This window comes from Electrophorus electricus, chromosome 3 (assembly GCF_041902795.1).
Source record: "Electrophorus electricus isolate QZ-2024a chromosome 3, ASM4190279v1, whole genome shotgun sequence".
Taxonomy (NCBI): domain Eukaryota; kingdom Metazoa; phylum Chordata; class Actinopteri; order Gymnotiformes; family Gymnotidae; genus Electrophorus; species Electrophorus electricus.
In genome coordinates, this window is record NC_137499.1 from 5,206,451 (window position 1) to 5,226,729 (window position 20,279).

General features: G+C 40.4%; 2 protein-coding genes across 10 annotated transcripts; both read right to left on the reverse strand.

Moving 5' to 3' along the window:
• Positions 1 to 2,467: 2,467 nt before the first annotated feature.
• Positions 2,468 to 3,495, reverse strand: mespba (mesoderm posterior ba). Its single transcript, XM_035533327.2, has 2 exons — positions 2,717 to 3,495; positions 2,468 to 2,509 (listed from the first exon to the last, which is right to left on the reverse strand). The coding sequence occupies exons 1-2, from the start codon at positions 3,461 to 3,463 to the stop codon at positions 2,468 to 2,470; spliced, it is 789 nt and encodes a 262-aa protein (XP_035389220.1). The 5' UTR covers positions 3,464 to 3,495.
• Positions 3,496 to 6,493: 2,998 nt separating this feature from the next.
• On the reverse strand, positions 6,494 to 16,847 carry sv2ba (synaptic vesicle glycoprotein 2Ba). Of its 9 annotated transcripts, none has more exons than XM_081709982.1 (15): positions 16,678 to 16,847; positions 16,463 to 16,509; positions 15,603 to 15,665; positions 14,897 to 15,492; positions 13,403 to 13,583; positions 12,895 to 13,046; positions 12,438 to 12,571; positions 11,948 to 12,037; positions 10,165 to 10,278; positions 9,999 to 10,087; positions 9,698 to 9,862; positions 9,195 to 9,328; positions 8,856 to 9,059; positions 8,344 to 8,503; positions 6,494 to 8,104 (listed from the first exon to the last, which is right to left on the reverse strand). In XM_081709982.1, exons 4-15 carry the CDS (start codon positions 15,351 to 15,353, stop codon positions 7,921 to 7,923), a joined length of 2,064 nt encoding a protein of 687 aa, XP_081566108.1. In that variant the 5' UTR covers positions 15,354 to 15,492; positions 15,603 to 15,665; positions 16,463 to 16,509; positions 16,678 to 16,847; the 3' UTR covers positions 6,494 to 7,920. The 9 variants fall into 9 exon arrangements, 8 of the variants coding, with proteins under 8 accessions (XP_081566108.1, XP_081566107.1, XP_081566113.1 ...); XM_081709981.1 differs by having other exon boundaries at positions 16,463 to 16,526; XM_081709987.1 differs by lacking the exon at positions 16,463 to 16,509 and having other exon boundaries at positions 13,499 to 13,583; positions 15,188 to 15,492.
• Between the last annotated feature and the right edge of the window lie 3,432 nt (positions 16,848 to 20,279).

Genomic DNA, 20,279 nt, shown 5'->3' on the forward strand with positions numbered 1-20,279 from the left:
AATCTATATTGCAACCACTAAGCCAAACTAAGTGGAAAATATCCCTTGTGTGTGGATTTCCTCAAATGTTGTTTAACACGTGATTATGAGCTAATTAACACACCAGGCCTGCATATTCACATCTCTTAAAGGTGTGTTTGCCTCTCAAGATTAAAGAGATCAGTGTGGATTGGGATTAGTTTTTGCACATCAAATGCATTGTGCTGACTGGGAAAACAAACTCTTGGGCCTAATTACTTAAAAATACCATAATTCACACTACTGTGTTCTATGCATTCGAAATGCAGCCTTCTCGCTTTGGGACACGACTTATGTGGGAACTGAGAAAGAGACTGTCTGCAGGCTGGATGCATGACTAGACGTCACAGTGTGAAGAAGGTCTTCATGTTGAATTAAGACCCATTAGTTACAATAAGCTTCCTTGCCAGTATAATATGATCGAATACACATTAAACCATTGGCGGTTTCATGCATGCATCAATTATTTTTTAAAACATCATTTTCTAAAACTACCATTTTATTTTGCCATTTGTAACTGCCAAACATCTAAATCTTATTGTTTGTTCCAGACAAATGTGTTTTAGCAGTTTACCTCTGCCAGTATCTACAGTAATTGTGCTGCATTTAACAAATATAGCTAAGGTACAGTGGTCTGTCTGGTACTAGTGCCAACACACTCAACAGAACAATCAGTTGATCAGTGTGTTATGTAACAGAATTCAACAATGATTTACCCAGTGTTTGTATTCCAGAGCTTTGTACCACATGAGAACTGGTGCTCATTTTAATCCACAGTCAGTTCATCAGTTAATCAAGGCCTTCTGCCTTGGATAAATAACTAAAAAAGTGCCCCCCAAGCTTTCAGATTTCAGTAACATTTCACATTACATCACCATTACAATGTAACTATACCATTAGTTATAGTGTAATATACTTATTAACTCACTCTCTATTTACTCTGGGAGCACTAATTGTCACTTTTCCAGTTATTGCGTTTGATGCATTGTAACAGCATTACCCAGGTTTATTTTCATCTTGGAGCAGGAGCCGACTGCTCATAGCCTGGGTTCCAGGCTTCTGCAGCCTGCTTGCTTGTGGTAGGCTCAATTGCTTTGAAAAGCTCTTGTTCTCTTTTATAATACATTGTGTAGCCAGTACGTACTATAAAGTTACTGCTATGTTTGACAAGTGATGAGAGCACTAGCTATATTGGGTGTCCTGAGAGGAGAATAGTGATGTATGTTCTTATAAGTGCATCTGGAGGAATTCTGTTGTGGAATGATGGAACACCGCATAGGATAATCACCAGCTGGGTAAGAGATACCTAGGAAGAGTTCGGGGAGATTCCATGCCACACATCAGACATAACAGAGATTCAGCTGTTAATATAGTGAAGCACACAAAACACCCGCATTCCTAGAAGCCATTCCAGTAGTACACGACAATCTGTTTTGTTATAAAGGTCCTGGTTCACAAATACTTTCAAAGTATATGGAAATGTATTGGGAAAGACCCCTTGAAATGTACCCTGGATTTTGCTGGAAGTAGGTATCCCCCAATGCCTAAGATCCATAAACACTCCGAGTATAGGCACAGGCATGTCGTGTGTCTGTGCCAACCATCTATTACAACAGCTAGACGCTGTATATCATCTCAGTGAATGCTATTATTGATGAAACTGTATAGGAAGCCTGCAAAAGAATTATAGACTTCCGAACAGTATTTTAGATCAGAGCTGTAAGACTTACGACAGCACGACAATATGAAGGATGTGCAATATATATTATAAGATGATTTTGGCATTGTGTCTGGCGGCTAATGTTTTCTAGCCTTGTTTGGACGCGTTGCACTTCACTGGAATTTTGACGGAATCTAATTAAAGATTGAGGATTAATGTCAGAGGGTTGGGATACTCGGGGGAAAAAAACCATCTAAATATATTATACATGAGTATCTGTTTTTGAAACATATGGTACGTTTAGAACTTTTGATTAGGTAATCTTTGACGTCTTTTAGGAAATTCACCACCGTCACAAAAATCTAGCAGACGTTACCAAATGTAACGCTAAGGCAGTATATTGGCGCCCTCTTGGGGTCATAACAAGTTTTTTGTTGTTGTTGTTGTTGTTGTTGTTTTTTAACTTGTTGATTCAGCGTTGGTCCGACTAAACAAGTAAATATTGCAGCCTTCACGTTTTACTATTCATATGGCTTTTGTCTGTAACAAACTAAATATATAAATACGGTTTAAAACAAGTGTTCGTTTATTCAAAATACATGCTTTTAAAAACATAAATAGATATTAAATAGAGTTTTTGTATTTACAGAACGGACACTGATAACATATACAATTATATAAATTAGTATATTAAAATAAACACAATTTTCGATTTAGATTGTAGCTTTATGTTCATTATATGGAAGTATCCATAAATTTGGCAGTTGGTAGTACACAGTGATGCAGTTCTCAGCTCCAAAAGGCATGCGGAACAAGCTGATAGCCATAAACCTGAAACAGAGAACAGAGTAAGTATTATGGATACTGCTAAACAAAGCACACACTGATGACCTTTCCTGTTGAGAGTGCTTTCAGTAAAACACTGATTCCCAACAAAAAACACAACATCCTACTGTGGTACTGTCAAAATGTGCTCCTAAATGATCACTTCATATTGAGTGCACACTGTTTCTTTGTCATAGATGTTTGCATACATACCTGACAGGACTGTGTAAGCTGAGCACACTGAGCTTGCTGTAAAGAGCTTATATCAGTGGTGTAGACTTCATCTGTCAATGGCTCTGGTTGCTGACCATGGTACTGGGACATGTCCGGCTGCTGACGTGTGCAGTGCACGCCGCTCCCGATCGGAGGTGGCTCAATGCAGCCACCATGCTCTTGCCCTTGGCCCCAAGCCCTGGTGGTAGACCTGCACTGGAAATAGCCCAGAATGTCCGGTGGGGCTTGCCAGCCGTCCATGCTGTCGACCTGCTGCCTCTGAGACAGATACTCCTCGCTGAGGCCGAGCTGGGCAGACAGGTGGGAGATGTAACGGATGGTGAGTCGCAGGGTCTCGATCTTGGTCAGGGTCTGGCCGACGGGGGCCACCGACGGAGGCAGGTAGGTCCTGAGGTGGTGCAGAGCTTTGGTCAGGTCCCGCATCCTCAGCTTCTCTTTCTCGCTGGCACTCTGACGCTGCTCGCTCGGGTTCTTCAGCCGGGCTCTCCGGCTCCTCCTGACGGGTCCCACAGAATTCAGAGACACGGGAGTGCTGGCCGTTTTGGAGCTGACCTCCTCAGCTTTGGCCACCGCCCTTCCAGAAGGACGGAAGGACGGGGAACAGTTGAAGTCCACTGACGGAGCGGGGGAGATTGTCTCGGGGGACGAGACGCTGTAGAACTCTGAGTCTGAGCTAGGAGAGCTCCACTGTCTCTGAGCGGGGAGGCTAATGCTGCAGGTATCCATGCTTCAGTAGTGGACAGAGAATGAAGCCTGCAGTAGAGGTTCAGAGACTTTTATACTGGCCCAGGAGGTGTGAGGTGACACCTCGGCAGGCGAGCTGCAGTCAGGCTCCAGGCCTCTGTCTGGGAAAGGCCCAGGGAAGCCACAGAAGTAGAGGTGTGAATTTTGACTCCTCCTCAAAGAACAACTCAGCATAGTTCTCAGACTCTTCTACTGTTTTAATGCAGTATTTGGCAAGCATGTTAATGTCCTTGTGGTTTTTTAATCACTTAAAATATATATATTTATATATATTTTATGTATTGTGCTTAGAATCACACAAACATGATTACCCATTGAAGTAATATTTCTATGTCTCTTTCATTCTTCTTTTCAGCGTCAAATGTACAAATACACCAATGAAAATAAATCAATAATGTGAAAATAAATAAATAACATGGAAAAACCTCCGTGTTATCACTGTTTGAGGTTGTATTTCAAAGGCTAAACAGCATTGTTGACCTTAATGATGTTTAATTATGCTTAATAACCTCCATTAGTGCATTACACTTTAGGTGTGACATTTCCACTGACTGGTGATCAGTGCCTCTTGAAATCTGTGAGTCAGTCAGCCTCTGACACCGAAGCTGGGAGAGAAGAGCCTTGCTGGCTTGTCAGAGAGCACTGAAGTGAGGTTCATTTAATGTTTAGATCTGTCTACTGCGCCTGTCCGTGAAGTAACGCTGGCCTTTCCTGCTGGGTATCAAACCACAGTGGACACCAAGGTGCAAGCTCCGTGCAGGCTCTGTGCAGGCTCCGTTCAGTCCTTGTGCATGATCCGTGCAGGCATTTTATTTGGAATATTGTTTTTTAAATAATGTTTATTTTGACAGTCCTGTACAGCTGAATATGAAATGTTTGGTACATGATATCTAAAAATATGAAATATGCACATATAAAGACAATTTGAGTTTTTAGTGTATAACTTGTAATACTAGCTTATTATTATGTATAATTTATCTATTAAGTATAATTGTATAATTCATGTATTAAGTATAATTTATCAACTACACTTAGCTTAGAACAAAATATACAATAGAGAGAATACTGATCATTCTATGTTCTTGTGCTTTTATACTTTGCATACTTTCATAATTTCAAACTCATAATCTACAATATATTTTTGCAGTTTTGTAGAGCCCATTTATACAGGCCATCACATATCCAGGCTTAAAATAAGAAAGAAAGAAGAAGAAAAACATTATTGTATTTACTGAAATACATTATTGCTCGATGACAATGACATTAACAGGTTAATCACCTTCACATACAATTATGCAGTACGTAAAACAAATGATAAATAAAAACAAAAGTAATAAGTAGAGCAATCAGTAAACAAAGTCCAGAACAATGAATGAAGGCAGCCGTGGGCTTTTCAGAAAGTGGTCAGGGGATCTGGCTGAAGACTGCAGAGGCAATCGAGCATTTAGCCCTGGTGTTCCTGCCGCACTCTGCCCTGTGCTCCAGGCCCCGCCGTCCCACGCGCACTCCCTCTCCCGCTTTATCTACCTGTGTGCATGGTGCCAGGCTGCTGTGAGAGGGTGAGGCAGTGCCAGTCTTGAGTCCCACATATCCATCTTTCACATGAATACCAGAGGCAGGCAAATGTGTGTGGCAACTTGTATGCCAGTGGTACTGTGACCAAGTAACAAGGTCTGTATAATGCTCTCTCTCTCTCTCTCTCTCTCTCTCTCTCTCTCTCTCTCTCTCTCTCTCTCTCTCTCTCTCTCTCTCTCTCATATATATATATATAATGTGTGTGTGTGTGTGTGTGTGTGACCTGCATGCTAGATTACTACTTGCACAGGCTGACAGTAAATACCTTGACTTAATACCATCACTTAACAGTGCCATCCTATATCTTATGATGTTATAATCTGTCCTACATCACCCTCAGATGTATCTCTCCACTCGGTGTTCAATAGGATGACCCCTGACGTGCCCTTGTGAGAGTTCGTGCTGACCCATGCTCCTGTGGGAAGGGCAGTGTGGGCGTGCAGCTTTTCACGCCTGTCGTGTAAAACACAACAACCTCTTGATTCTGAGGAGTCTCTGAGTGTAATTCATTATTATTACACATTACAATGCATTATGAAGTCCTAATCCTAAACAAATAATAATTTGCTTTATTATATACATGTTTAATGCAATCATTTAAATGACACTCTTCTGTGGCCTAAATAAAACTCTTATCAGATGTAGGAGGTGCAGAAACTTCTCTTTAGGTGTTATTCCATGGCCTGAATAAATGTATCAATTTTTTCCTTTAACAAAGACATTTTATATATTCCTGAAATTCCTCTGTCATAGGTAAACAAGCAAAACAAAACAGTATACCACACAGGATCATGTAGATGTATAAGAGATAAAATGCACTACAGGTTGAAGGGCAGTTCAGAGTTCCTCTCACGCCTTTCTTCACGTGAAGTGCCAGGGCCTGATGTGTGACTAGTTCACACATGTGCACTGCTGTGTTTTTACAACTGCCTGACTCTACTCACTCTCTCCCACAGTAGCAATAACTGCTCATCTCATCAGTGCCGGCGACCTGATCACACACTGATTTCCAATGTTTCCCCAGTATTAAGCTTTATATGCATCCAAAAAAAAAAGAAAGAAATGCTACCAATTAACCTCCAATTATCTGCCAGTTAATATCAGCTGTGTTCTCTTTATTTTTTACCAAGAACAAAGCCAAAAAGTAGATTACTCTTTTGTCACTTTTTAAAAATACAAAATATAAAATAGTAAATTATTCAAAAATTTTTTAAAAGAAAACTGCAATCGAAATACATAAGCTGTACTATTTTTTTTCATACTATGTATATGTATTGAAAATCTGTTTGTGTTATTTTTATTAAATAGTTGGAAATGAGTATTAAAAACAATATGATTTCTTATCATTTGTTGTTGTGTGGGTTTCTGAACTGCTTAATGGAAATTATTACACAGTGCATATATTATGAGCATTATTACTCATTATGAGTACACATATTGCAATTTTACGTTTTAATACACATTAAGTACAAGTAAGCATGCATACATTCTAAAGTAATTAAAAATTATTATTCATATTATTAATTATATTATTAATCATTTAAAAATATTATTCTTATGAGCCCAGGCTACAATCTTTTGTCCTGTAAACTTGCTTAAATGGAGAAAAGAGAAGTCATTATAACTCTATGAAAATGGTTTTGTCCATTGAAATATATTGTCCAACATAAAGCAGGTATGTTGATAGCCCTTCTGCCACGGTTGGCCCCGCCTAGCGTCCCTGTCCCCATGGTTTCCCCGTCCCGCGTCAGTGTTTCATTTTCTCCGTTCCAGCTCCAGTCCTTGTTTTGGTTCTCACTGTCTCAATTATATCACCTATTCCTTGTTAATTCTCATTTGTATGTCCGTATTTACCATGCGTTTGTTCAGTCTCGTAGCTGGTCATTGTTAATCCATGCCTCTTTTATGTCCGCTTGCTGTGTTCATATCGCTGTTTGTGTAAGTTATGTTGTTATAGCCTGTTTTCTGTTGTATTTTACAGTGTATTCCCATATTCTTCGTGTTAGTAAACTAAATGTAGACCGTTCTGTCGACCCTGATTTTGGATTTGCCCTTAATAAATCGCTCTTTTCAGCGAATGTGTGTACCCCGTGATCGCGCCACGTTACACCTTCTTACTGTAAATTGTATTAAATGTAAGAAAAATCTATAAATTATAAATACCAGAATAATACAACTGAAATTAGTCTAATATACAGAATATAAGGACTTCATTGCCTCTGACATAATAATTAATAGGGTCATAATTCACATACATTAAAGCACAAATAAAACAAAGCTATAGGTCTACAGCTATACAGGTACAGGACAAAAAAGAAACCCGCGAAAAACAAGTATATAAGTCAATAGATTCTTTTAGTAGATTTAGATGTAAAATCTATACCCACACAAGTATTGTAAAATTATTTTTATATTCAGATAATAGATTTAAAATACACAAATCTGCCTTCAAAGTGTTAATATACAAATCCACTAGAGATAAAAGATAAAACAAAGAAATGACGAGAATTTTTTTTAAAGCCACTGCTTTCTAGCAAGAAGAAAATACACACGTGAAAAATAAATTCACACAATTTTGATAAAATATTAATAGTGGGACATTTGTTGTAAGGATTAAAAAGAGTGAATAGACATTTAAAGGCTGGCAAAGCTAATCTGACTAGTTAAACTAACAAACTAATCAAAGTAAACATCATTTTAACTTTATGATCATAAACCACCTGCTTGGTTTCCACCAGCCAAGGTCTGAGAACGTCCAGTATCCGGTTGGACTGAGTGGTGGTTCGAGGCTGTAACACTTCTGAGGTTTGGCAATTTATTTATATATCTATTTTCCTTTCGCTAGTTGCTTGTTTGTGTTGTCTCTACTGGAGAACGACGTCCCTGGTCTCCGGCAGCTGGAACGACATCAGGCCTCCGCCCACCATGGCGGAGCAGGACAGTAAGATCGGAATGATCTTCGTGACCCCTACGAACTCAGAGAAGACGGAGGTGCTGATGATGGCTGCGAGCTTGCACAGACCGTTCAGCACGCCGAAAGCAGTCGCTCTGCGGAGAGGGAGAGCGCTACCGTGAACAAGCACCGCTCGGGGAGAGTTCTGGGAAAGCACCGCAGGCTATCCGGATCTGAGCATGCGGTAGAAGAATCGCTGCAGTACTACACATACGCACGCTAAAGGCTTCACTGAGATCCATAAGCCACCCAGTGAATCCATGTTATTTAAAACAACCGGTAGATTTACGATTTTTGTGTCAAACTTTGGTCTGACGCGTAAACTCAGCTGGACCTTTTTGAGGCTGGGTAGAGCTCCACTGTTATGACTTCAATTCCATTCCAGGCTGACGCACAGGTGGCGAAGAAGAGGCACTCAAAGCTTATTACGGATGCTGGGCTGAAGCAGAGGAAGAGCGAAAACGTGCAGCCAGCAGATACCAGCATGGAAACACCTGCATGAAAACACACGCCAAACACTCGTATGCACGCACACAAATAGCCACACACACACACACACACACACACACACACACACACACACACACACACACACACACGCATGGAGGCCCGCACGCGCGAGCGCGGGAAACACTCCCACGTACGCGCACATGCGGTCTCACAATCGCAGCACGCATGAACACACACACGCACACACACACACACACACCCACACACACACTCCTACTGAATTAAAATTTAAAGTTAAACTACACCCTCATTAGCTTAGAGTGACCTTTCCATTGTGTATTTCCAAATTACAGAAACCATCGAAGAAATTACGAACGCATATGAATAACCACATACCTATAATTTTGATTCTTCCTATCTTATCCATCATCAGACCTGCAACGATATTGCCTGGTATTACTGCCAAACACCCCAGGAAGCTCACTATATAGATCAGGATGTCATTCTCCTCTTGAAAGTTAAGATGGCAGCCTCTTTTGGGGTGATGAAAGGTCACATTTTCAAACTTGCAGTCAATGAACTTTGAATCATGCCATAAGTCTGAAAATAAAGACAAACAATAAAAACAAATAAACAAAAAACCTCAAACAATATTATTGCATTTAAAGCATATTTGGTTAACTTGTCCTTTGAACATAAGTTGTGTTGCCCTGTGTTTCCTTCGTTTAAAAATACCAGTGTTGTAGAATATAGTGTTTTGCAGTGTGCACTTCTCAAAGAATGTGTCAGTTGAATGGATGTCCTCAAAATAACAGTATTCGAAGAGGGAGTCTTCAAACTTCACTTTCCTCATCTCTATGCTGATAAAACTGAAGACAAAAAGCACAGGAGAGATTAACTAATAAATTATCACTTGGTTTTCAGTTTCATTTCCAATTTATTGTCAAATTTCATCACCAGCATAACATGTAAAATATCCTTAACATTTTGAACTTGTAGTGCTTTTAATAGTAACGTATTGTGTAAGAGTTTGGTTAGGTGCAGAGTTAGAGACTATAGTCCATCCATTGCCAGGTATGGCTCTTACTGCTGTTACTTTGTATCATAGGACAGTTTCTGAAGCACTGTTGGCTGGACCTTTTTGGGAGTCAGATCAATCCCAATGTAGCAGCAACAATGACATGTGTAAAACTCCACCAGATGCTCCAGAAGAAACACATGTGTTGAAGATATGCTACCTGTCATGAATGTATTCCCCCTCTCTGTGAATCTGATTTTGCAGGGTGAAGTTGAAATTAAAGCGTTCGACCCTCTCATGGTGAAATGTCTTAACATTAGATTCATTCTCTTCATACTCCATGTATTTGACTTGGTCTGGAAACCACACCGACAGCCCATAATAGCTGGGATTGAGTGGGATAAAAGTAGGGAGGTCAATACATTTTCATTATTTATCATTTTCATTCTCAAAGACTCACATAAATGACAATGAATTAGGCTTAATTTGACAGGGGAAATGGCAGGAGAAAACGTATTTACCCAAAAGCCATTGTAAACCAAACAATGGCGATGAACAAACTGTTGAGTCGCAGTTCAGGGGAGGCAAGTGACATCAGGTTTTTTATCACCTTTAAGAAACAGCCAGCCAATCAGGACCTGTCTGTAATTTGAAATGTGCATTTTTTGATTAAGGGGTATGTCATACCAGCTTGGCCAGGGTCATCTGTCTGACCATGCATCTCTGGAAGGCTGTGCCAGTCTCACTCTGGATCTCGATGAACTCGTCCTCCTGGGTGTGGGGAATCTTTATCTGGGACACCTGAGATAAGCAGGGATAAACCTACTTTGCCACCAGCAACTAGACCATGAGGAACTGGCTAACTGGTTAAGTAATAGGTAAGAGCCTCCCATTGGATAATTACTGTATGGGTGATTATGTTTCAGTTGGCAACAAGTTATTTAACCCTAAATGATGTAGTGAGTCGCTTCTCATTTGTTAAACAGCCATGTTGAAAGACACATCCTGTAGTCGTGGAAAAGATGTTAATCTGTTTCAGAAGGGTCAAATTATTGGCATGCATCAAGCAGAGAAAACATCTAAGGTGATTGCTGAAACTACTGAAATCAGGTTAAGAACTGCCCAACACATTATTAAAGAGTGGAAGGACAGTGGGGAAACATCATCTTCGAGGAAGGCATGTGGTCTGAAAAAAATCTTAATCATGATCCGCGATCATTTAAACGTGTGGTGAAATCAAATCATAGAAAAAAAACAGTAGAACTCAGGGATATGTTTAATAGTGAAAGTAAGAGCATTTCCACACGCACATTGTGACGGTAACTCAAGGGATTGGGACTAAACAGTTGTGTAGCCTTAAGAAAACCACTTGTCAGTGAGGCTAACTGGCAAAAATAGCTTCAATTTGCTAGGGAGCATAAAGATTGGACTCTGGAGCAATGGAAGAAGGTCATGTGGTCTGATGAGTCCAGATTTACTTTGTTCCAGAGTGATGGGCACATCAGGGTAAGAAGGGAGGCAGCTGAAGTGAAGCACCCATCATGCCTAGTGCCTACCATACAAGCCTGTGGGAGCAGTGCTATGATCTTGGATTGCTGCAGTTGGTCAGGTCTAGGTTCAGCAACGTTATGTGCCCAAAGAACGAGGTCAGCTGACTACCTGAATATATTGAATGAGCAGGTTATTCCATCAATGGATTTTTTCTTCCCTGATGGCACGGGCATATTCCAAGATGACAATGCCAGGATTCATCGGGCTCAAATTGTGAAAGAGTGGTTCAGGGAGCATGAGGCATCATTTTCACACATGGATTGGCCACCACAGAGTCCAGACCTGAACCCCATTGAGAATCTTTGGGATGTGCTGGAGAAGATTTTGCGCAGTAGTCCAAATCTCCCATCATCAATACAAGATGTTGGGGAAACATGAATGCACCTCTGGACAAAAATAAATGTTGTGACATTGCAGAAGCTTGTGGAAATGATGCCACACTGAATGCGTGCTGTAATCAAAGCTAAAGGCGGTCGTACTATTTAACTGGGTAGAATGGTTTGTGTTTTTCCAAAAGGCTTTGAGGCCTTTTCATTATTTAACATTGTCATTTATAAATGTGTTATAAATGTGAGACAGCTCTAAATCTATTAATCTACCTCTTCTCAGAAACTCACATAAAGGACAATGAAGCATGTGTTATGTTATTACAGGAGAAATGGCAGGGAAAAAAATGATTGTGAGTTGGCTAGAGCACCACGGGTGCAGTTCCCACATATGTTCTCGATTTCTAACTTCTGGTAAATGTTTTGCATAACAACAACTTTAGCTTGATAACAGCTGTGGTGACCAGTTAGACAGAGGAATGAGCAAGCCAACGTCAAAAGAAAAACAGACCATGGGAACACCTTAACTAGGGGAGCTTGGTTTGTGGACTGCTCCCTGCGATTCGCCTGAGGTGTGAAATGCTGTTCCGCACCTGAAACACTCGCTCCGGTTCACCCTTCGCCCTCCAGTTGGTGTCGTGGACCTGCCGTAGAATCATCCAGGCCTCGTCATGCCGTGCACTCTGAAAACATCCGACCGCAGGTTGGTAGAGTCCCGCTGGCATTTTATACATTTACATATTTTGTATGCTATAACGCTTATGGAAGAAAAACCAGGCATGGCTCCATATGGCATTCAAAATTCATTGACTACCATTTATCAATAGATGGACAAAAACTCTATGTAATGTATGTAGTCTAGTTTAAGAATTTGTTTCTCAGGATTTCAAAAATAAATGTGTACACACGACAGATTCTATTTATGCAAATAAGTTAACAGAATCCTAAAATAATCTAAAACACTCTACATTTAAATTAATTATTATTCATTATTATTATTTCAATAATGAATTGATGCAAATATAAGAATTTGAGTTCAATAAATTATTTTTGTCTGCCATCAGCATAAATGAATGGCTCTACCTCCAGGAGGAAGCGTGGGCTCTCGGGAATGAAGTAAAGCCCAACCAAAGCAGCAGCAGACGGCAGGAAGCACACCAGCACAAACACCCTCCAGCTGTGGAAGTGTCCCTCCGTCCCCATGCTGATGCCCCAGCCTGACGACCGCAAACAGTCCAGTTAGCTGGTATCCAACCCCTTCTGAATGCACTCTAATGCAGATCTGGTGTTTGGGATACTACAATTCCTGTGTTGCTCTTCAGGGATGGACTCCTGGTATGGCAGGATTTAGGTGATGCATAGGATTTTCATAAAACTCTGTTTCCGATCAGTGTTTCCAACTATGTCACCCCTCTCCCCAAACAAATGGATTCTTCCAGTCTTTCCCTTTGCTTATTATTCATAATTATGGCATAATTATGGCGCTTATCATCACAGTCATTATTAGTGTAATTACACAGATCATTATTACTGTTATTACCATAATGAGGGATGATTCCCCAGCCAGTGAAGGAGGCATACAGTCCTCCCACCATCCAGAACAGACAAAGCCAGCTCAAGTGTTCTCCCCTCTTGTCTGCCTGGAGGAACTCAGCATAGAACGTGTAGACAATGGGGATGGAGCCCCCTATTCTACAGAGGACAGCAATATGCAGCTTGTTAGCAAACAACCACACAAACAGAAAGTGGATTTCTGATCTCTTCCCCCGACCTGAACCCAACCCACACTAAAAGGTCATAACCTTACGAGGACAAAGATGAACATTTTTTAAAATTCTGCAAAATAAAAGAACACACTTTGACAAAGGAGAGTGGGAAGTGTGACATCATTCCGAGTTCTCTTGACTCGGTTTTAAGAAGTCGATGTAATAGCAGCACATTACAGTGATCAGTAGTAGACATGGGCATGTGCATGGAAATAACCTAATATTGTACAGCCATGATAGCCATGATGCATGCTGGTATTACTAAGGGAGGAAGAGTCCTACCCGACCCCAGAACAGAGCCTAAAGAAGAGGAAAAAGCCGTAGCTCTTGGCAAAGGAGGACAGGAAGGAGAAGGTACAGTTGATGGTCAGCGCGTACAGGAGACACCGACGCCGACCAAGCTTATCAGCCAGACCACCCCACAGGACGGCACCCACCATCATTCCCACATACACGATCAGACCTGCGGGCAGACGTGCACACACACACACACAATATAAAGAAACACAAACATGTGCATGCACAAGCACGCACATAAATACACACACATTATAAAACAAGAACCAGGTTTTGTTTTTCTGCCTTCCTTCTAAAATGAACGTTAACATCTGCCGCAGGCAAGGCTTCAAGAATTAGGAATGAAGAAGAGCTTTTTCAACCTCTAGAGGGCGCACTTCCACTTTCGTTTAGCGCAACAGGCGTGTGAAGTGTGCTGGTGTAGATAAATAGCTCTAAATCACATCATCACATGTTAGTTTTGCCGCAGGCCACTGTGAAACCCTTATTTACGGTTCTTCATTAAGTTTCTTTATTTTCATCACAAATTTAGAATTTGGAGGTCTAGAACATTCTTCAAATGATAAAATCTGAAGTAAATCAGTATTTTATTTCTTGACATTTTTACTATCTGACGGTAGCACTGGATGTCAAAGTTCAGTTGCTAAGTCTTGCGCGCTCTCTCTCTCTCTCTTTCTCGCTCTCTCTCTCTCTCTCTCTCTCTCTCTCTCTCTCTCTCTCTCTCTCTCTCTCTAACATTCCCCAACCCTCTCAGTATTTTACTGCACACACATAAGGGAATGAGAGATTAGCAAAGTGATTAGCAAGCATGTGTGAACCTCCCACTGGATTACAGTCTCCCCAGGGAGAAGTGACCGTCTGGCTCCCTGGTTTTGGCAGACTGCTGCCAGCATCCACGCCACTCTCCAGTTTCAGAACCTGGCCCATTTAGACTGCAGTAGCCACAGGATCACGTGGAGCCTTACCCCCTAACACAATTCTGACAGATCAGGTCAAGATCATTCCATCCCAGTATGTACCGAAATATCTCTTTAAGCCAAAGCACTGCAGGTAATGTGCAAGATGAAAGCATAGCGATTAGCTCAAGCATATTACTTAAAATCTGTCTGTGTATAACTGTAAATCACAATGGCTTAAATTTAATTTAAAGCCATTTGTTTTATCTAAAAATGAAAATGCAGAAGGTGGATAAACATCTGAGTATAAACAAATAGCTTTTATACTTCCTTAGGGAGGAATCTACACTTTCATAGCTGTCAATGTGTGACAAGACACAATATGAAGTGATTATGGTGTATTTTGCCTTTCACTAATATTGAACGTTGTGGTTTACCTTTTACTCATGTATTGTAACCTTTTTGTATTTAAACATACTTGGCTTTCAGCGTACCACACAGTGATGAGCCTGACACATTTTATATTCAGAAGAACTGCATGGCTCTCAGACTCATCTGCCTCTTATACTCATTTGCCTCTTACCCAGCATGCCCTTGCTGGCATTGGACAGACACATGTCCTTCTCAGCGCTGGGCAGGGCGAAGGCCACCACGAAGCACTCAACTCCGTCGGCCATGAGGGAGAGGCCCAGCGTGGTGAACAGAGTCCACTGGAAACGCCCGTGGCCACACTCCTCCATTATGCTGTCATACTGGTCAGCCAGCGTCTGCTTCTTTCCCACGGCTGCCAGCCTGGCCTTCATCCTGGCCTCGCGCCGGTCCGCACGCCGCGCTTCCTTGATCTCATCCGGGGGAGGGATGCCCTGGTACTCACCCTCATACATCTGGTTATCCTTGTCCTGGCCCTCAGTGACATCGCTGGCTGCATCCTCCTCAGGGGCAGGGGAGCTGGACTGGTAGTCATCCTGGAAGCCATCTCCATAAGCTGAGTGGGCTTCTGTGTCATTGCCTTGGACATTGTTTTCATAAAGGCTGTCCATTTGGACAGATTGAAGACCACAAGAGTTGCTTTTTTATTTGCCAAGTGAGAGCAGAGATGAGAGTATCGTGTTTGTGTGTCTCCTACTGTGTCTTCATCTTCTGATATGGTCTCAGCTATGGCAAGGCTAAATGCTGCACCTGAGAGAGAGAGAATATTAGCAGGTGAGTATACTTACTCATATATGAGTGTGGCAGTTTCCTGAGTAATTTCTTTCTTTGATCTGGCAGTTATAATAAGGTATTTTCACCATTAGAAGGTTGATGGCTTCCTTAATCTCTGCCCTTGTTGTAATGAATACTTTAATCCATCTCTAAACAGACAAAACCAGAGTGCAAACAGGAAGTCAGAAGGAACAGTGATATTGACAGTGAACAGTTTGCAAATCAGATGTAATCAGTACGGTGATCTCCAATGTCAGCTAATACTAGAATTGTTCCACTCCCAAGTCTAATAATGCACTGTTAGATCAGCTCTATCACTAAATATCACTAAATGCCCCATAAACCAGCATATCTATCTGACTTGTGACATTTCTGATATCTGAAGATTATAAAGTAAAATCTTCTTTATTTGCTACATGGCATGGGATCGCTCTGGTCTTGTTTACTTTTATTATAGCATTGTCCATAATAATAAAGTCATCCACCAACCCATTAACTAGGGCTGTGCTTATAGAGATGTCACTGGCAGCACATGTCACGTGTCAAAATGCCTGAATGCCCACTAAATGGACATGTTACAGTACCCATGTGACATCATCATGTGACTATTTAAAAGTTTATTTTGCTTAAATTTATTTACTGTGGATGTGCCCTGTTCTATGTCCATCTTAGAGTATAATGTGTATCAAAGTAATTCATATTGAATAAAAATAAATATTTGTTTATTATCAAAGTTATTTTGGTTTCATGCTATTGATTGGATTGCATTAGTGTTTCGTTTGGTGTAATATGAGAATACGATTCTAAATAAATATCAATGACAAAATAAATATCAAAATAATGTATAATATAAATATTATATATTTATAAAATAATATAATGAATCTACACAATGTATATAATGTAAACAAAATATACAATGTTAATATATATCCATGTCTCATACCTTAAAAGAAAAAATGTCATGACCTGGCAAGGGCCAAAAACTTTTTACTGTGGAGAGATATGACCTTGGACATTAGAGAGACTTTATTAGTGAAGAAAGGAAAAACACAACTGTGCACAAACACGCACATATCAACCTGAACCTGACATTGGCTGTAGTTTTACCATGATGCAATTTCTAATTGACAACCAAAAGAAAAAATGTTTACAACTTACCAGAATGTTAATTCCTTTTGGCATGATATTTTTTTCTTTATGCAAAAATATTTATGAATAGAAGAATAATTCCAGGAAGGAGAGATTCAGAACCCAAACCCTGTATGGAGCCTTAGCAGGAAGCGGTATAACAGACCAGCGCATTAGTATCTACACAATGTCCAACTGGATCATCCACACAGGACCTCCCTACGCATCTTTCTGGCAAGTCAAATGGAAGAGTCCATTGGAGCTTAAGGAACACTGGATTTTACAAGTTGGCCAATGAGGAGGGGTGATGCTGATGTATGTAAAATGTGTGTAGTGAATTGCAAAGAACTGAATGCAGGTTGCTGGTTTGGTGGGGTACCATCATTGTAATCATGAGATAGCAAATCTAAACTTGTCTAACTTATTACTTTTTAAAATACTACCAGATCCAGTCAGACTGACCATTAGGTCATACACTGCAGTTCTCTTCCATTGTTGCAAAGTTCATTTAATTCAGCATGTGGTGTAGAGTTCAAAATCTCAGACAGCTTGAGACAGTTGATGGGTCATTCATACCCTACACAGACCGGTAGTCAGACAGGCTTTTTTGTGCCCTGCATTGTTTCTAAGTCTAAAATGTGACTTCACTAGATACTTCCCACCCCCGTGTGGTCTGAGACACTGTCTTGAATTACCTCTGTGACAGTTTCTAACAGATGTGGAGGTAGACTGGAGGTCTTTCACTAAAAAAAAAAAATATTACTTAGGTGACTTCTGTTATTCCTTATTTCTGCTAACTTCACTGCTTTCCCACATGGTCACTTAAGTCCCTTAAGAATCACACCAGCAATCATCTGCAAATTAAACACTTCTTTCAGCCCACATTGAAAGCCAGGAAGTATGGCCAGTTGAGGGATATCAACAGGGATAGTGGATGTCTTGCACACAGGTAAAGCTGCCTAATTCACAAGTCAGACAATTGACTGCAAAGAGGATTAGCTCCACCCCAGCACAGTCATTGGCTAAATTTAGACCACACATCACATCCAGATTCTCTTCACTTTGTTTGCTCCACCCTTCTACTTTCCTCTCCCAGTTTCCCTAATATATTTTACCAGACCATTAGTGACAGTCCACGCCTAGTGTTTAATAATTTTCTGGGGGAAACCTCCACTAATAAGCGAAATTACTATTATAGTTGATAACGTTTCTTTTACCGCATTTGGTGAACAAAAATTACCAAAGGTTTCAAAACATCTCATACATGGCAGAATGACAGTGAGTCCCATTACACACTGAGGTGAATGACACACTGTCTTTCTCTTGATCATTCAATTATTGGTTTTGTTTTTTTGTGACTAAAAGGAACCAAACTGAAATTGACATGCCAAGAGGTGAGAATCTGAGGAGATGAAGGAAAAAAACACCTGTCTGTTTTAATTACTGATCTACTTCAGTGGGCAGAAGCTTTCTTCATGGCCATCATCTCTGGTTTGGGTTCAGTGTTAGCACAGCACTTCTGAGGTGAACTGAGCCTCCCATGTTTCCTGACTACCATGGAAAGGTCTGTGGTTGTAATCTGGTAGGATTGATCTGAATTGGGGTGTGGGGGTTGGGGGTGTTAAATCCTTGTGGAGATTAGAGTAGCCCTCATGAGCACCTGCCAAGCGGTGTAGAAGGTGTTTGGACAAGGTGACCCGCAAACAAGTGGAAACTGGACGAGCATTTTATACCTTGCCCACCTTTGGCGTTCTCTCTGGCGTTCACACATCAACATTATGTGATTCTAAGCGATTTTCATCCATTCTGAATGTAATTTAAGGCAGCTTGTACCTCTGTTGAAAGATGAATAAAATATTGATGGAAAACGATGTGTCAAATATAAACAATCAGAGTCTCTCAACTGCAAACAAACGAGTAAATAGTTGGTTAATTCTTGCATTTATAAGGCTCTGTATATAAATTGCTTAAAGTAATTAACTTTTTAGTTTAAACAGCATTTTATTAGCATATAAACAGAAATTTGTTAAACATGGTTCTTCTTTTGTAATACTTTTGGCCTAAAATAAGAGTACCTTAGTGAATGAGTAAAATGTAACTGAAAAGGTACGTAAAATATTAAAGTATTATGATTTGAAAATACTCAAAAAAGATGCATCCTAATTTTTACCAAATGTATAATCAAGTACATTTAATCAGTACTACAAGTCAGTAGTTACTAAGCACCTCTAAACCTAAGTGAGCTCCAACATGACGAATCAGCTGTAAGAGGAAGTAATTGGATAGATAGCGCCATCTAGTGATGCTTGAGAACAAAAACAAAAACAACAACAAAAAAAGGAAGAAAACATGCGAGTTCTCTTTAGAACCATTTAATAAATACCTAGTTGTCTTACTAGTTTGAACTGTATTTATTTGTCTCACTAAAAGAGTACCCATGTAGTTGAACATTTTCATCTGTTTATTAATTTTCTCACAGGCTGAGTAATAGCTCATCAAATAATTCCTGAGTAATAAAGCATATCTTATTGGCTTTCTTCTTGTAAAGATCATTTAAACTACATGTTATATGTTGTATTATGACATTTTAAAATATATAACACAGTCAACTTGTATACAGTATATAAACAAGGGATTATTTGAATTGAATGTCTCAGTTACCCAAGTTACTTTTTATTTGTTTAAGTTATTAATGTTAATGGTTGATTAAGAACTGCAAATCATGAGTATTAATTACTCATGAGGTCAACCCAATGCATTCTGGCTTTTGCTTCCACAAACTGGAGCTTTTGATGAGTAAACCCTGAAGGCCCAACCCCCACAACCAGTGCTTCCTTCTTCAGCAAGTCCTCCAACTTACAAAACATCTTTTGTAGAAGGACAAAGCCAGCAATGTACCTCTTTGTGGCAAGCTTGTTCCACATCTTGCTGCATTGGGCGGCCCGGCAGGAGCAGTTTTCTGCGGAGGAGACGTTAGCATTCTCCACACGTTCCGTCTTGCCTGGCCATAGCAAAATGGGTTCGAGTGCAGCTTTGCTGTTCAGAGTAGCCGAAGTCTGCCTACTGTTTATTATATATCTGACACTAGAACCTCCTGCTTGAGAAAGAGACAGTGAAGCGCTTAGGATAAAAGGGGTCTCTGTGGGGTGCAGGCTACTACAAAGCCACAGAACCTTTAAAAATCAGAAGTGAACTGAAGGCTATTCTACTATTCTACTATACTGACCCAAACAAATCTAGAGCAGAGCTGAATGTAACTACTTTAGTGATGCCATTACCCAAACGTGATGTTAGAATATACACCACCATATGCCTTAGCCATGGTAAATGGTCCAGAGGTATTCATATCCGTGATTTCAGGGTGTCAAGACAAGATGGACACACTGAACTACTGAGCTGGAAAGGTTAATGTCTTTCATATGTGATCCAGCCATTTTGCTCTACAAAATTATATGACCATTAGGGTGTAACAAGGCAAGGTTTATCAATATGGTCAATAAAGATTTGTCCCAGGAGGAGACATGAACAGCTCCAGGCAGCTTCACTGATTCAGTACTGAGTAAGTAAAGTTTATTAAAAGAGCACATTTAAAACACATTAACAGCCAGCCAAAGTGTTGTGCATAGTTAAGA

Bases quoted from the DNA above. Each gene is read 5' to 3' on its own strand.
- sv2ba (XM_081709983.1), bottom strand. From the start codon at position 15,353: ATGGACAGCCTTTATGAAAACAATGTCCAAGGCAATGACACAGAAGCC. The intron at 13,584-14,896 runs GTAAGAGGCAAA...GTCTGCCCGCAG, and splicing joins TGCCAGCAAGGGCATGCTGG to GTCTGATCGTGTATGTGGGA. The intron at 9,060-9,194 runs GTATTTTTAAAC...CTTTATTTTCAG, and splicing joins CACTATATTCTACAACACTG to ACTTATGGCATGATTCAAAG.
- mespba (XM_035533327.2), bottom strand. From the start codon at position 3,463: ATGGATACCTGCAGCATTAGCCTCCCCGCTCAGAGACAGTGGAGCTCT. The intron at 2,510-2,716 runs GTATGTATGCAA...TCTCTGTTTCAG, and splicing joins AGCTTACACAGTCCTGTCAG to GTTTATGGCTATCAGCTTGT.